Source organism: Mauremys mutica, chromosome 9, assembly GCF_020497125.1.
Source record: "Mauremys mutica isolate MM-2020 ecotype Southern chromosome 9, ASM2049712v1, whole genome shotgun sequence".
Taxonomy (NCBI): Eukaryota; Metazoa; Chordata; order Testudines; family Geoemydidae; genus Mauremys; species Mauremys mutica.
This window is the reverse complement of record NC_059080.1, coordinates 56,896,384-56,914,195: the sequence shown is the minus strand read 5'-3', so window position 1 is coordinate 56,914,195 and position 17,812 is coordinate 56,896,384. Positions and strand designations below refer to the sequence as shown.

The 17,812-nt window shown below is 46.8% G+C and overlaps 2 protein-coding genes across 4 annotated transcripts in view; one reads left to right on the top strand and one right to left on the bottom strand.

Annotated features, from left to right (window-relative positions):
- Positions 1-17,812, top strand: part of NGEF (neuronal guanine nucleotide exchange factor) — a 122,459-nt gene that overhangs the window by 32,588 nt on the left and 72,059 nt on the right. For 2 of the 3 annotated variants that reach the window (XM_045031089.1, XM_045031091.1), the window contains one exon: positions 2,869-2,989. In XM_045031089.1, coding sequence (XP_044887024.1) covers positions 2,869-2,989 — 121 coding nt within the window. Of the gene's footprint in view, positions 1-2,341; positions 2,416-2,868; positions 2,990-17,812 lie in introns of those variants that run through there. The other variant, XM_045031090.1, reaches the window with a different exon arrangement.
- The window catches only part of NEU2 (neuraminidase 2), an 89,161-nt gene that overhangs the window by 61,851 nt on the left and 9,498 nt on the right, over positions 1-17,812 (bottom strand). The window contains exon 2 of the mRNA XM_045030615.1: positions 1,272-1,639. The gene's annotated coding sequence lies outside the window, so the exon portion shown is untranslated. The remainder of the gene's footprint in view (positions 1-1,271; positions 1,640-17,812) is intronic.

Here is a 17,812-nt window from a genome sequence, read left to right as displayed (position 1 = left end):
AGGAAGCTTCTACTAGGGGACGGAAATATGCCATAGTGGAGAAGGAATGCCTGGCAGTAAAATGGGCCATAAAGCCTCCACTACTATCTACGTGGACGGAGGTTTACCCTTGTCACAGACCATGCCCCTTTGTAATAGGTGCACCAAAACAAGGACAAAAACGCGAGAGTAACAAAATGGTTTCTGTCACTTCACCCCTTCCACTTCACAGTAAGACATAGGTCTGGAACCAACAAAGCAATGTGGATGGCCTCTCGAGGGTGCACTGCTTTCCGACCCAAGTAGCCCAACCCCTTAGTGTTGAGCTGGGGGGGGGGGCAATATGTGGCAAACCCAGGACAAATGGCTACAAAGGGAGGGGTAGTAATTAGTCCCAGGGGGTTAAAAGGCCTCACCCTATCCACTGAGGGGAGATAGCCATGGGGAAATAAGGTTCAGCTGGAACAGGGGTTACCAGAGAACTAATTAGGTTCAGCTGGCCCCCAACTACTGGAGACCTTTTTAAACCCTCCCTGGTGTGGAAGCAGGAGGGAGAGTGAGAGAAGCAGAGAAGCTGCCAGCAAGTTAGGTGCAGCAAGGCTCTGAACCCTTCCAGCAAGGAAGGCTGCACTCTGTCCCCAGAAGGGGAGAAAACCAGCACAAGGGACTGACTGAGGGAAGGATCAGCCAGACCCTGTGCTACTGGGAAGGATTTGCTTTGCCCAAGCCGGTGTCTCCAAGGCTAAAAAGGACTGAGCCTGCTGAGGAGAAGTAGGTACTTTGCCACACCCCAAACAGAGGCCTGGGGTATTCTTTCCAGAAAGTGGGCATCTTCGGCTTTCCCAGCCAAGGGGCCCACCTGACTCAGCAAAAGGGCTCATTCTGCCCTGCACAGAATGTGTCCAAGGAAAGTTCCTTCCCTTCTCCAAGTCAGCTTATGAGCAGACAGCACAAGAGCAAGGAGCTGCTGCTTAATATTCTGCTACTGTTCTCAATGAGGTTCCTGGACAGACTGTCTGTATCCAACGCAGACCTCACATCCACCCTGTCAGTACAGCAGCAGAACGAGCTCAGAGTGGCTCTCTCTGCATCTCCTGCTTACCCACCACCACGTCACTGCAGCAGAACCAGCTCAGAGGGGGGCATTGCTCCTGCAGACCCATAACATCATTGCGCCGGACCAGTGTATAGAGTGGCATCTCTTCTGTTTCACCACAGCACCACTGCAGAAGGACGAGCTCAGAGCAATGCTGCTGTATTACGTGCCCACTACAGCATAAGTGCAGTCTTACCTGCTTGGAGTACTGCTTCTCTGCATGCCCACTGTGTCATTCCATCGCTGCAGTAGGAGCCGCTCAGAACGGGGCTTTTCTCCTGCACGCCTGCAGCAATAGTTCAAAAGGGTCATTCAGAGCAATGTCTCTCTTCACCAGGCAATGCAGCAGGATTTGCTAGGAGCAATACTTCTCTCCCCTGCATCACTGTAGCAAGCCCAGCCCTGAGCTATAGTTTCTCCAGTCAATTGGGATGACATAAGCAGCTCTCCTACTTCTCCTTCACCAAGACGGATGCCATTCTCTCACAGCAACTGGGCAGCGTATGCTTTGACACAAGCCTGTCTCATAACAGGAACCTCTTCTCACAGCATTTGCTGAAGTGCCTGGAAACAAGGAATGGGTGAGCTCTTTTATCTTAACTTCAAACCCACTTGAATAGCACAAAGTCCAAAAGTTTGACTCAAATGTTAATCTGTTCACATTCCACTAAGGAAAGACTCTGAAACAAAGAAGAAGAGAAAGTAAGAGAAATCTAGTGAAAAAAGTAGGATGGAATACAGAACAGGAAGAAAAATCCAGTTTGAAAGCAAGAAGTGAGAGCAGAGAATGGGAGTGAGAGAAAAACAAACAAAGAAAACTAAACCCAGCATAGACAATGGCCTAGTTTTGGGGGTGATCCTAAGAGACAACATAAGTTTTCCTTTAGCTAGCAAAAGAGGTTGGATTTTGTAACCAAGCTCCTCTGGCAGGGGAAGAGCATTTAAAGGAGAGGAAAGAAAGGCATGAGAACTCAAGCTAGTTTTGTGAACCCCCAGAAACTGTGCCACAGGTTAGCAAAACCTTGGACTTCAGCCATTCCTTATGGAGACCCAGTGGCATCAACCAGGAGGGCATCTCTGAAACATGCTTCATTTAGGGCCCGGACCTGCACTCACTGAAGAGTGAGAGTTTTGCTACTGATTTAAAGTGGGAGCAGGATTAGGATTTAATGCAAAGTAAATCTAATAGAAAATATCCAGCCCCCAAAAGTGAGATGCACCTTTCCCTTTCTCTGATTGCCATGGTGAGCCATGAACTTGATTGGGATTTCTACCGCAGCTTTCGTTCCCTGGAAAAGCCATTCCGGCTCCTTTGAGGGAAAGAGGAGGAGCAATTAAAGGTAAAGCTGCTCGTCCTACTGAAAGTTTACTTCATTTATCTTTCAGTAAACTGAACTCTTCTATTTTGTGCCTGGAAGGAGAGAGGTACTGAGGTCCTGGCATGGCAAAACAGAAACCAGCACACCCTAGAAGTGCACAGTTAACCCTGTCTCCCTAAATAGTGGAGATGAAAGTCACTGGCTGCTGGGGGCAAAGTTTTCAGTGGTTAGACGCCCACTTACATACACAAAAATGCATTTGTATGTCTACATTCATTTTCTCATTCGAGTGCATACGCAATTGGGGTAAAGCATTATCATCTGCAGGCAAGTGTATGCACATGGACCTCAAGCCTGCTTGTTTGAAAAGTTGAGCCTTAGGAATCAAAATGCAGCCCATTCTCCCACCTCTTTCAATGCAAACCAGTTGATACCTGGAGTACATGTAAAGATTGTCCCTCTTTTCTGTCATAGCTTCACTCAAAAATGGAGACAGCAGAAGCAAACCTCTGAATCTGGATGTATTATCTCGCAAGGGACCCTCAGTATCAGTAAAATCTGAAGTGAAAAAGTTGGAAGAACAATGGACACAAAGGTAAGGAGGAAAGCAAGAGGGTGGTGAGGATTGCCTAAACTGAACAACAGGGAAGCAATGTCAGAGCTACCAGGCAGAGAGAATACTGTTTCGGAAAGGGACTGAGCAAAATTATATCCACCAGTTCATCTCATCTCAACTTAAACTGCAATGCTGTTTTCATCTTTAAAAATTATACTCATCTAGCACCTAAAACTTTTATGCCAAAACTTTATCAGCATGAGTTTGGAGGCAAAGAGTGAAGGACAGGAGGGGTGGAGAGAAAGAAGAAGGGAGTGAGGAAGATGGAAAGGAAGAAGGGGAGAGCTCCTTTCGAGTGGCATTCATTTTGTCTTTGCAACGCTTAAAAAAAAATAGCTTTCCAGCTTCTTCAGTTTTCTTTCGAGGTACAACATGGTATCATCAAGAGCTGGTAATAGAGTTTTGTACTAAGGTACTCCTATTTGCCCTAAATCCCTCACCTATGGAGGTAACAAAGGTTTTGATCCTGCAAATCTTTCTTCAGAGCACTACAGAGAGGTGAAGGTTGACAGACTCCATGATAGTGTGAGCAGACACTATGTGTGGGCACAAGGCTGAAGAATAGGTGCAAGTCCTCCATAGAGAGTGAAACCTTCACTCTGAGTTCACTCCCTTACGTGCCTGTGTAGACTTAAGTGAGATCCTTAGCATGCAGATGAGGAGCTTAGCTGTGCATACTCCTCTTTTGCCTCAGTTCTGCTGCTTGGCAGGAAGAAGGGGTGGTTGCAGTGCAGGACACTCTCAAATACAGGATCATGTCTCCTGCACTCTGTGCTTTTACATTGTGTTTATATGCACGATACTGAGTCCAAACCTACATTGTCAAGAATCAAGCCCTGAGACTTAAATACCAGATGCATTACACTGGGTTGTGTGGTGCCACTTATGGGCAAATGAGTATCAAAGAAAGATTCTTTCCAACAACTTTACCTAGGACAAGGACTCCAATAGAGTTTTAATGCCTAACAAATAAATCAGTCAAATCATATTTAAATAAAGTAAATTGTCCTGGCTGGCACTGGGTGTTCTTTGGTATTAAACTGAGCACTTGAAATCAGACAGCTGCAGTATGCTGGAGTGTTAAACCCATCTGCCTTCCTTTTCCTCTCCCACTGGCATAATCCTGGCTGTCAGCCTCTGACGTCCTGACACTGCCAGTTATGCAACTATAAAGCATGCAAATTATGGTCCTAACTCTGGAGTCAAGAACAATGAGCTGCTTCCTGTGAACCAAATTTAATATGCTGGGGCTCGCAGAGCCTGACAGGTCAGTACAGGTTACAAGTCATGTGTCTACAGAAAGCAGGCAGTGTGATGGTGCTGAGGAAGGATCATATCTACTGCAATTGGGCAGAGAGATTTGGCACACAGAATAAGACCCGAGTTTAAGCTCCTAAACTGAGACCCTGTCCTTAGCTTCCCTTCCATAAAAACAGCTGTAATTTACAAGAGCACCACTGGAAATATTAACTTTGGAATAACTACAGGAATCTGGGGATATCACTTCTCTCCAAACATCACAATTCTTACCATTTTACCTTGGAAAAGAGCTAGCTAAGAAGCCTAAAATGTTATGTACAGTCTAAGAAAGTGTAGAACATCTCACACCTAATATCTTACAGAAAAGAAAAAGTTGGTGCCTGTCAGCTAAGGTTTATCTGAGAGAAGGAGGCTATGGGCTTGGATAGTAGGGATGCTTCCCACTGGAGCAGTTACATAGCCCCATATGGTGTCTCGGGGGATGCAGCACCAGGTTGCTGGTGGCAGCTGCAGCAGCTGGGCTGCTTTCTTGTTACTTTGAACAGTGACATCAATACTGCAGCATCTGTGCCAGCACTGAGGCTGGGCAGGCACAAGGGTTTTTTGTTTTTTTTAAACCCAAGGATTAAAATAACCAAAGTCTGCAGATTTATCAAGGAATGTGTGTGGAATTTACAACCATGGCAGCTATTTCACAGCACACAGCAACAGGACAGGGCATGAGCAGAAATTATTCAGAACAGGGCATGAGCAGAAATCCTATAGCCAGTTGGAATCACAGGGGGGAATTTGCTACAGGTACAGTAGGAATAACCTATTTATCTGATCTTGATTTGGACAGGACCTTGGCCTTAACACCCTGTTCTGGGATTCTTAATAACCACAAGTAGCAAAGACCTTGGTATTGTATCTCATTCAAAGCATAGCAAATTGTGCTACAATAATGCTTAATAAATTAATTAAAATAATGAGTGGTTTATTGACCACAAACACTGACAGTGATGGTTTTCGGGGTACCCAGAACTGTGAGTCACCTTGTTACTTGCTACCTCCATCATGACGGAGTCTTGCTTGTGCTTAGCTGGGTATCAGTTCCCTAACATCACCAATCTCTTAGCCACTCAAACATGCCTCTGGACTATGCCAGCCCTTTGCCTTGCAATTTAATAGGTGCACCCCAGTCCCTTTGAAGCATTCCCCTGTGATATGCAGCCCCGACACTGGCTACTCACAGATATACCAGGCCTTCTGCCCCAAAGGAACAGTATGCACACCAGCTTGTAAGATTCAAATCAGGATCAGCACTGTACTTAACTCCACAGCCCTGAGATATTTATAGTGAAAACCAGAGTAAGTTTATTGTCAAAGATTCAAGTGATAGTGACTAAGGGTACGTCTACACTACGGGACTATTCCGAATTTGCATAAACCGGTTTTGTAAAACAGATTTTATAAAATCGATTGCGCGCGGCCACACTAAGCACATTAATTCGGTGGTGTGCGTCCGCGGTCCGAGGCTAGCGTCGGCTTCTGGAGCGTTGCACTGTGGGTAGCTATTCCCTAGCTATCCCATAGTTCCCGCAGCCTCCCCCGCCCCTTGGAACTTCCGGGTTGAGATCCCAGTGCCTGATGGGGCAAAAATCATTGTCGCGGGTGGTTCTGGGTAAATGTCGTTAGTCACTCCTTCCTCTGGGAAAGCAACGGCAGACAAGCATTTCGCGCCTTTTTCCCCTGGATTGCCCTGGCAGATGCCATAGCATGGCAATCATGGAGCTTGTTTTGCCTTTTGTGACTCTCACCGTATGTGTACTAGATGCCGCTCACAGAGGCGATTCAGCAGCGCTACACAGAAGCATGCTTTTGCTTTTGCATGACAGCAGAGATGGTTACTAGCCATATTGCACCATCCAATCCTTCCATAAATTGGAACTAAGATGATCATGGCTACCAGTCCTTTTGTACCATTTGCTGCTGTCATAAGTGCCCCTGGCTTCTCTTAGCCAGGGGCGCAAAAGCCAAAATTGGGAATGACTCCCTGAGTCAATCCCTCCTTTTTGGTATCTAAAAATAGAATCAGTCCTGCCTAGAATATAGGCAAGTGTACTAGAGAACCACTGTATCATAGAACCAGAGAGCACAGCTGCTCTGTGTCAGATCCTGCAGAAATTATGATCTGTATGCTATTCACAGGGGGTGCTCCTGTAACAACCCCACCTGCTGATTCCGTTCTTCCCCCAGCCTTTCTGGGCTACCGTAGCATTGTCCCCCCACTTGTGTGATGAAGTAATAAAGAATGCAGGAATAAGACATGGTGACTTGTTAGTGAGAAATGAGTGGAAGGCAGCCTCCAGCTGCTATGATAGTCCAGACAGGACATTAAGCAGTGTGTAGGAGAGAAGCCCAGCATCCCTCTGCTAGTCCAGGGGCAACTGAATCTTTTCTTTACACATGAAGGGTGGGGGCTGATGGAGCTCAGCCCCCTGTTGCTATGATGACGATGGTTACCAGCCATATTGCACCATCCACCAGAAAAAATTAGGGCCAGGCGCCCTTGATCAACCTGACGGATGCTAGTCAGCATGGTTACTGCCCCATGTGCCAATAGGCTGATGACGAGGACGGTTACCAGTCCTTTTGTACCATCAGCCACCCATGGCAGGGGGGAGTGAGGATGTTGGTGTTGACGGCTGCAGCATCGTGTCTATCTGCAGCATTCAGTAAAGATAGGGTGACATGTAAAAGAGTCAGAGGATTGTTTTCCCTTTCGCTTCTGGGGGTGGGGGGGGGTGAGTAGATTGCCAAGCTATGCCCTGACCCATCGCGGACACTGTTTTTGACCCTAGAAGCATTTGGAGCTCAGCCAAGAATGCAAATACTTTTCGGAGGCTGCAGGAACTGTGGGATAGCTTCAGTCCTCCAGTCCATGAGCGTCCATTTGATTCTTTGGCTTTCCGTTACGCTTGTCACGCTGCAGTGCGCTGAGTCCCTGCTATGGCGTCTGTCTGGAGATTTTTAAAAAAGGATTCTGAATTTCATCTTCTGTAACGGAGCACTGATAGAACGGATTTGCCTGCCCTTACAGCGATCACATCCGCATGGTCCGTGCTGGAGCTCTTTTTTTATTTTGATTTCGGACTGCATCGCCACCCGTGCTGATCGGAGCTCCACGCTGGGCAAACAGGAAATATTCAAAAGTTCGCGGGGCTTTTCCTGTCTACCTGACCACTGCATCCGAGTTCAGATTGCGGTCCAGAGCGGTCAATAGCTCCCGGAGGCCAATACCGTCGATCAGCGTCCACACTAACCCTAATCCGATATGTTAATACCGATACTAGCGTTACTCCTCTCGTTAGGGAGGAGTACAGAAACCGGTTTAAAGAGCCATTAAAATCGATATAAGGTGCCTCCTAGTGTGGACGGTTGTGGCGTTAAATCGGTTTTACGCTCCTAAAACCGGTTTAAACGCCTAGTGTAGACCAGGCTTAAGAATATTGGAAACAAATGGTTACATACAAAGCCAAACCATAACATGCACATGCTTTCTAAACACTAAACTAGCAGGTTAACCTCCTGTCTGAAAAAGCTTAACTAACCCAAAGTTCTCTGCAGCATTTTCAAGCAACGTTGGCTGAGATCCTGTTTTCATGAATAAAACATGCTGTTCATTTATTCTGTAAGTGCAGGATGAGGGGGTGTGTTATTTCCCTCTTAGATATACCCCCGAAGTTTATTGTCTTTGTACACAACCAGAATACCTCCCTCCACCCCTCTAGCTTGTTTTTTCCTGTGTGCTCCTTTCTTGTTGACTTTGTATGTAACTAGGCCTCTATTTTGTTAGTTTACAATGCTTAATTTACATCCTGACACAGAGCTACACATTTCTTCCCACCTATTTTTCATCTTTGCTGGTGACTCTACCTTGATACAGACTTTAAAACATATTTTCAGTTTACATACATAACTCCTTACATAGTATCCATACATAAATTTCACAAGACTATTAAGGTCCAGTGTGACATTGGCTTTCATTTAAGAGCCCATGTGATGTTCTTTGGTGAATTTGAATGTACATATCAGAATCAGGATATTCCTGTAACCCCTTTGCCAGTTGGCATTCAGGGGTTCTTGGGTCACGCTGACTTTCAGAAACATTAAATTAAATAAATCCTACGATGTTTCAAGTTTCCTCACATATTTTTAGTGTTACACAGGGGGTCTCTTCTATTCCTGTGTACTTAGCACACAGAGGAGGGAGACTACAGAGAAACATGAGTTACCATTACTGAACTAGAAGAGGCTCACAAAACAAGAGCAGTCCTCACAGAAGGACCAAGGTTTTGCCATCTGGCCCTCCCATTCAGATCACTAACCTCCTCAGCTACCCCATTCTACACCCTTCTCAAGCTCTTGTCTACCTATAATTCTTCCTGAGTGCTTACTGGCTCCACCTAGTTCTCCCCAGCCTCTCCTCAGTACTCTCCTACCCACAGTCCCTGCCAAGCACTCTTTGCTTCCTCTCAATCTCTAGCCTTGCAAGGTGTAGAACTTCAGGCCCTTTTGCTATAAGCCCCATACTGCCCACTCTTTTGGCTTTCCCCTGGACACTATAGAGCTCAGCTCCTTCTGGTACCGCTTCCTGGTCTCTATGGTGCCCACTGCCATGGTACCAGAGGGAGCTGTACTAAACAAAAGCATCAGGTGCTTCTCTCCTCCCCATAGTTGGCTGTTGTGGACACTAGCACAGCTCTTCAGCTGGAGATAGTTGTGGTACTGATCAAACAACATTGCCTGATGCTACCTCCATCTGGGTTCCCGTTCACACAATCTTTTCAAATATCAGCCTCTACATGAGCATCCCATAAGTAGACCAGCAGATAGAGCAGTTATTTGAAGATGGGTGCCATCTAGTTTGCATCTTTCCTTTATCATCAGCTAATAAGATGCTGATCAGATACTTAACAGAATTAATAGTAACATCAAGGGGGAAGGAACACAACGCAAAACAGGGAAAGAATTGGTTAATGAATATTTAGATGTATTCAAGTCAGCAGGGCCTAATGAAATTCATCATAGGGTTCTTAAGGAACTAGCTGAAGCAATATCGGAATAGTTAGCTATTATCTTTGAGAACTCCTGGAGGACAGTTGAGGTCAGGGCCGCCCGGGGGGGGGGGCAAGAGGGGCAATTTGCCCCAGGCCCCGGGCCCCACAGGGGCCCCCACAAGAGTTTTTCAGGGCCCCTGGAGCGGGGTCCTTCACTCACTCCAAGGGGCCTGGAAAACTCTTGCGGGGCCAGGCCCAGGAGCTTCTTCCGCTCCCGGTCTTCGCTGGCGGGGGGTCCTTCCACTCTGGGGCGGAAGGACCCCCCGCCGGCGAATTACCGCCGAAGCGGGACCCGCCGCCGAAGTTCAGCTCGGTCTTCGGCGGTAATTCAGCGGCGGGGGGCCCTTCTGTTCCGGGACCCGCCGCCAAAGTGCCCGAAGACCCGCGGTGGGGGCCCCCCGCCGCCGAATTACCGCCGAAGACCGGGCTGCACTTCGGTGGCGGGTCCCGCTTCGACGGTAATTTGGCGGCGGGGGGGGCCCCGCTGCGGGTCTTCGGGGCACTTCGACGGCAGGTCCCGGAACGGAAGGCCCCACCCCCCCACCGAAGACCCCAGGCCCCCGGAATCCTCTGGGCGGCCCTGGGTGAGGTCCCAGAGGACTGGAGAAGGGTAAACATAGCATCTATTTTTAAAAGGGAGAACTAAGAGGATCCAGGGAATTATAGACTGGTCAGCCTAGCTTCAATACTTAGAAAGACACTGGAGCAAATTAAACAAACAATCAGTTCAAGAGCATCTAGAGGATAATAGGGTTATAAGGAATAGCCATCATTGATTTGTCAAGAACAAACAAATAATGCCAGACCAACCTAATTTCCTTCTTTGACAGTGTTACTGGCCTAGTGGATGATGGGGAAGCTGTAAACATGATCTCTCTTGATTTTAGTAAGTGTTTTGACAGTGTCCTACATGACAGTCTCATAAGCAAACTAGGGAAATGTGGTCTAGATGGAATTACTATAAGGTGGGTGCACAACTAGTTGAAAGACTGTACTCAAAGAGTAGTTAACATAAGAACATAAGAAAGGCCGTACCGGGTCAGACCAAAGGTCCATCTAGCCCAGTATCTGTCTACCGACAGTGGCCAATGCCAGGTGCCCCTGAGGGAGTGAACCTAACAGGCAATGATCAAGTGATCTCTCTCCTGCCATCCATCTCCATCCTCTGACGAACAGAGGCTAGGGACCACCATTCTTACCCATCCTGGCTAATAGCCATTTATGGACTTAGCCACCATGAATTTATCCAGTCCCCTTTTAAACATTGTTATAGTCCTAGCCTTCACAACCTCCTCAGGTAAGGAGGTTATCAATGGTCTACTGTAAAACTGGGAAAATGTATCTGGTGGGGTCCCACAGAGGTCAGTCCTGGGTCTGTTACTATCCAATATTTTCATTAGTGACTTGGATAATGGAGTGGAGAGAGTGCTTATAAAAATTTATAGATGACACCAAGCTGGGAAGGGTTGCAAGAACTTTGGAGGACAGGATTAGAATTCCAAATGACTGAAATTGCCCTCCCTCTTGGGGTTAGGGTGCCCTCTCTTGGCAGCATCAGGGAGTTATGTCCATCAGCCATTCTACCTTGCAGCCACACAATCACCCAGATATCAGTTCAGGTCTCCAAAAAAGAGAAATTGACACACCACCAGTCAGCTTGTTTCCCCGGGCTCCTGGCTAGGGTACACAGCAGACACTAGGGCTCCAGCCCTCCAGGTGCAGGCACAGCACTTCACCCCTCTATGGCCCTCTGCCTCCTGGCTGGGGTGGACAGCAACAATTAGACAGTCAATGTCGCTGGCCTACCGGCCTAAACGTTAGTGTGCTGCCAGCCCTAGCATGCGGCTAGGGTTAGGAGGACCTGGGTCTACTCTGCTCCACCAGGTCTCAGCCCAGGGCCCTAGCAGTGGCAAGTGATCACACCACTGGGCTGGCGGGGAAAACGTGGTTGCTGCCTCACGTCCCAACAGCACAACTGGACCAAAATCTGGTTTTGCTGAGCTACTTCCTTCCTACCAGTTCCTGCTGTCACTGCTCCGTCACTGCTGGGATCTGGTGCTCAGTCTCAGGGTACGTCTACACTTACCTGCCGGTTCGACGCGGAGAGTTCGACTTTTTAGAGTTCGAACTATCGTGTCTGATCTAGACGCGATAGTTCGAACTCCGGAAGCGCCGCGGTCGACTCCGGTACTCCACCTCGGCAGAAGGAGTTGGCGGAGTCGACGGGGGAGCCGCGGAGTTCGACCCCGCCGCGTCTGGACGGGTGAGTTGTTCGAATTAGGGTACTTCGAATTCAGCTACGCTATTCACGTAGCTGAATTTGCGTACCCTAATTCGAACCCCCTTCTTAGTGTAGACCAGGCCTCAGGCAGGCCTTCCTCTGGTCTCTCCCCAGGATCTTCTGTCTCCTGGGGCAGTGGGTTGCCTTTTCTCCACACTGCCAGTCACGGGCTCTGTTGAGGGCTCAGCTCCCTGGGATGACTTTCTGCCACCTTCCCTGGTCTGGCCTCAACTGAGCTGCAGCCCCCACACTTGGTTGGCAGCACTCACTAATACCCCACTCTGCCTCACTACACAGTACTTAACAAGTTGGAGAATTGGGTCTGAAATCAACAAGGTAAAATTCAGTAAAAACAAATGGAAAGTACTACACTTAGGTGGAATAATCAAATGCACAAATCCAAAATTGGCAATAACTGGCTAGTCAGTAGTACTGCTGAAGAGGATCTGGGAGTTACAGTGGATTACAAATTGACTAGAAGTCAAAAATGTAATGCAGTTGTGAAAAAGGCTAATATAATTCTGGGGTGTATTAACAGCAGTGTTGTATGTGAGACATGGGAGGTAATTATCCTGCTCCTATTTAGCACTGGAGAGGCCTCAGCTGGAGTACTGTCCAGTTCTGGGCATCACACTTTAAGAAAGATGTGGACAACCTGGAGAGAGTCCAGAGGAGAGCTACAAAAATTATAAAAGATTTAGAAAACTTGACCTGTAAGGAAAGGATAAAAAAAATAACTGGGCATATTATAGTCTTAAGAAAAGAAGACTGAGCAGGGACCTGATAGACTTCAAATATGTTAAGGGCTGTTATACAGAGGATGATGACCAATTGTTCTCCATGTCCACTGAAGGTAGGATAAGAAGCAATAGGCTTAATCTGCAGCAAGGGAATTTTAAGTTAGATATTAGGAAAAGCCTTACAATTATAAGCACTAGAATAGGCTTCCAAGGGAGGTTGTGAAATCCCTGTCACTGGAGGTTTTTAAGAACATGTTAAACAAACACCTGTCAAGGATGGTCTAGACTCTAGGCACACTTGGTTCTTCCTCAGCGCCGGAGGCTGAAGTAGTTGACTCTCGAGGTCCCTTCCAACCCAAGATATCAACAGAATCAGAGAAATGTAATTTAATAGATTCTTGTAATGGCACAACGACACTACTACCTTTCATTTTCCCATTGAGCTAGAATCTAGAAATTTGATACACATTAGGAGCCACCAACTACAAGGGAAAAGTAACAAAATGTGAAATTTCACCTTGTCATACCTCACCACAAGGTTACCAGTCTAACAAGATACTTAAACTAGATTATTTCTATGTTCATGCTGGATATGAAGCCTCCAATCTGGAGACAGAAAGATTAGCTGAGGTAATCAGTTATGTTTGTTAGATCTCAGCCAACACAATTGTCAAAGGCACTGCAGCAGCTAACAAGGATAGAGCCACCTCTGTCTGAAAGGTGGACTACTATCAGCTCATTTGTGTGCACAGACACACACACAACAAAGAATATACATGATAATGTAGAATGGCACAAAGTGTTTTGGGACATGATTTTGGGTGGGCCACATCACTCACACATGGTGACTCTATGAGAGGCTGATACACGTCATCCCAAACACATGTTGATAAAACCTTTATAACTGCACCACCCTGATTTATGTACGTCCCATATTTTTACAGAAAAAAATATACAATTTTTTAAAGATGTTTTAAAATATATATTTTTCATATCCCTCCGTCTGTACAACCTCAGTGCCTGGCAAGTTTAACTGGACATACTTGCAGGGAATGGAAAATTAAAACTAATAAATTTTAAATATCTAAAAGTAGCTTTTCTAGACATACAAAGGCCATAACTTTAAAGTGTAATATTTCAGGATCTGACAGAGCTAGAAGCAAGTGGAAAGCTTCTTTTGAATAGAATAAAACTCCTGTTTGTAGCATGCTGCATGGTCACACAATAAACTTACAACTGGAGAAGGACTGAATATTGCCCATACTCAACCTTGGGCCAGTATAATTTTTGTAGAAGGTGCAGGGAGAAGGGAGGAAGGGAATTCCTTATTTGGGGGGAAAAGGAGGAAACATTTTTGAGGTATTTTTTTAAAATGGTGTCACTTTGAGCTTGATAAGTTTATGGAGGGGATGGTATGGTGAAGAGATTGCCTACAATGACATGATAGGGCAGGGGTCGGCAACCTTTCAGAAGTGGTGTGCCGAGTCTTCATTTATTCATGCTAATTTAAGGTTTCACATGCCAGTAATACATTTTAACATTTTTAGAAGGTCTCTTTCTATACGTCTATGATATATAACTAAACTATTGTTGTATGTAAAGTAAATAAGGTTTTTAAAATGTTTAAGAAGCTTCATTTAAAATTAAATTAAAATGCAGAGCCCCCTGGACCGGTGGCCAGGACCTGGGCAGTGTGAGTGACACTGAAAATCAGCTTGCGTGCCGCCTTTGGCACACGTGCCATAGGTTGCCTACTCCTGTGATAGGGCTTTCCCAGGTGTTTGGCTGTTGGGTCTTGCTGACATGGTCAGGGGTCAACTAATCACCATATTTGGAGTTGAGAAGGAATTTCTCCCCAGGTCATATAGACCCTGGGGCTGTTGTTTTTTTTGCCTTCCTCTGCAGCGGGGCATGGGTCACTTGCTGGTTTAAACTAAAGTAAATGGTGGATTCTCAGTAACTTGAAGTCTTTAAATCATGATTTGAGGACTTTAATAACTCAACCAGAGGTTATGGATCTATTACAGGAGTGGGTGGATAAGATTCTGTGGCCTGTAGTGTGCAGGAGGTCAGACTAGATGATCACAATGGTCCATTCTGGCCTGAAAGTTTATGAGTCTATCTAGCTGCTCAGAAATGTGGGGTTCTACATGCTAGATCAATCTCTGGAGAAATTGGCTACTTGGCAGAGTGCAGGCAAGTCAAAGGAACATTATAAGCAATGTTCCCTCTAATTTTTTTATATCCATGTGCGGAATGAATTTTGCTATGTTAACCAATATGGAGATGATGTGTGGTGGGGGTGGGGCCAAGGGGTTCAGAGTGTGGGCAGGAGCTCAGGGCTGGGGCAGAGGGTTGGGTGCGGTGCGGGGGTGAGAGCTCCAGCTGAATTTGTGGGCTCTGGGGTGGGACTGGGAATGAGGAGTTTGGGATGCAGGCTGCCCTGGAGCTGGGGCCAGAGGACTCCCCCGAGTCCTTTCCCCACCAGCAACAGCTCTGGAAAAGAGGTGCTTCTCCCCACCGGCAGCAGCTCCAGGGCCTGAGGAGAGGCCCGCAGTAGCCCTGCATGCCCCCAACTTGCTCCCCTCCCCAGGGAGATGGACCTGGCTGCAGGGACCTGAGCAGAGTACCTGAATGGAGCAGGGCTGAGGAAAGGCAGAGAAGCTGGGGAGCTCCAGCCTGGAGAGCCCCAGGTTGCAGCCTAGCAGAAGGCCAATGGGTACTGGGGGTTGCAGAGGGCAGCCCAGGGGTAGGCAAAGGCAGCAGGTCCAAACCCAACCTTGCGGGTGATGAGTAGGCTGATACTGCAGTCTGCCCCAGAGTGCGGGGGCTAGACAATGAATGGCAGTAGCCTTATACTGAGACAAGGTGGGGATAGTGGGTGGGGGCTCCCCAGGGAGGGGAGACCCTGAGACAAAGGGATTACTGCCAAGGGGCAGCACCCCAGATAACAGGGCACTGGGACCGGGAGGGACATGGGGGCCAAGCGGCAGCGGGACACCAGCCTGCAGAGGGCGCTCCGGAGGCTGGACGAGCTAATTCCCAGAGACAACCAGCAGGAGGCACCACAGGAGTGAGTCCTCGCATCGCTACAAGCATTTTAAAATCATAGGGACACAGGCCTGGAGAGGACCTTGTGGCTTACTGAGTCCATTCCTGAAGTCCCTTCCAACCCTGATATTCTATGATTCCTCTGCTATCACAGGCAACCCTGTCATATAATTGCATTCATAAATGTATCAAGATCCATCTTAAAATTAGTTCAGTTTCTTGCTCCCACTACTCCTTCTAAGAGGCGCTCTCCCTCCCAGTGCTCTGGGGCTGGGAGGACTGTGGTTAGAAACTTTCCTCTGATTTTGTCTAAATTTATTCATGGCCAGTTTATAACCACTCTTTCTTGTGCAAACATTGTCCTTTATCTTAAATAGTTATTGGCCCTCTCTGGTGTTCGCCCCCTTATGTATTTACGGAGATCGGTCATAACCCTTCCCCTCTCATCCTTGGTTTTGCTAGGCTAAACAAGTCAAGTTCTTTTAGTCTCCTCTCACAGGCTCTCCATTAGAGCTGAGTGAATAACTGATTTTTTGGTTCAGGGTCTGAAACAGAAGCTTCAGTGCCAATAGCAGTAAATTCAGATTTTAACATGTCACATTTCCTGCACCTAATTGGAGTTACTGAAGGATCATGTGCATTCCTTCCCTAATGATACCATATTCTAATTCCTATTTTAACAAAAAACATTTAAAATAAATAAAACCCATTAAAAAAAAAGACAGCCAGTGAAGCCTCCAAACATATTTAAGCCAACAGGAACCAAAAATAAATTAGTAACTGTTGTGTATTTGGTTGTCATGGTTTTGTTGCTATGGCAACTGAGTTAGCTTATTATGGGTTAGCTCAACCGGTTTCAACCGGCTGAGGTGCTCTCTGTATATATGTAAATAAAATGGAGGTTTTGGTTAGCTGCCTGCTCTCTGGCCTCAAGTGATTGCTTCCTACACCGGCTGCCCCAAGGATACAACACTGGCGACGAGGGTGAGACTCCGGTGCTGCTCCAGTAACAGAAGGAAGTAGAAGTTAAGGTAAAGAACAAACAAACAAAAAAGCTGCTTGTTGCACTGACTGTGAAAGTGAAACTAAAAATCATGGCTACTCTGACCAGGCCCCTGGAGCCTTTTGATGAGAATACAGAGCAGTGGCATGTGTATACTGAGCGTTTTGAGCTTTTTGGTATTGCAAATGACATTACAGAAGCGAAGAAGGTGCCAATATTCTTAACTGTTGTAGGGGCTAAAACCTACTCTCTGCTACGCAGCTTACTACACCCTGTTAAGCCTGAGACTAAATCTTACAGTGACATTGTGGAAATCCTGGGGTCTCATTTCTCCCCAAAACCACTGGTAATTGCTGAAAGATATAGGTTCCACAAAAGAGACCAAAAGGAAGATGAAACAGTTGTACAATTTGTAGCCATTTTAAAAAAGCTAGCAGAACACTGTGAATTTAAAGAAATGTTACATGATGCCCTGCGTGACAGGTTAGTGTGTGGCCTGTACAGTGAAGCTATACGGAAGCGCCTACTGACAGAGGCTCAGCTTACCTTACAGAAGGCTGTTGATATTGCTGTCTCCATGGAACTGGCTACAAGGGAGGCACAATACATCGGTGCACCCCCTAGGGTGCAAAAAGTGTCACAAGAACCGACCCACAAAACTGTGCAGAGTCAAGAATGTTACCGCTGTGGTAAGCCGGGTCACCAGGCATCAGAATGCTGGTGTAAGGACCTGGTGTGTCGACACTGTGGCAAAAAGGGACACATTGAGTGTGCCTGTAAACAAAAGAAAAAGAGGCCTGTGGTCTGGCCGACAAAAAGAGGAACCCTGCATACCCTAGAGCAGACCCAGAATGATCAAGGTGACACCTCATCGCAAGAGGAAGTGCCACTGCATGTTTTGTCTTTGGCAATGGGCTCACATGAATACTGGGTAACCCCGTTATTGGATGGCAAACGTATACGCATGGAACTGGACACCGGTGCATCCGTCTCACTGATCTCCGAGACTGTGTATAAAGAAAAGCTACAGCATCTTCCGCTTAAGGCAACAAAAACTGTTCTGAAGACGTATACGGGAGAAGCTGTGCCTATGCTGGGCACTATTGATGTTAAGGTGGAGCTCAATGGACAGGTGGCTAAATTGCCACTGTTTGTGGTGAGAGGTAACTACCCAGCCTTAATGGGTAGGTCTTGGCTTGGGAAAATTCAACTGAACTGGGCAGAAGTGCACCGGATGACTAAAGAAGAAACCAGTCTAACCCCTATACTAAGGAAACATGCTGCTGTTTTTGGAGATGATTTGGGAAGTATGAAGGGAATCACTGTGACATTGAACATTAAACCTGGCAGTCCACCAAAATATCT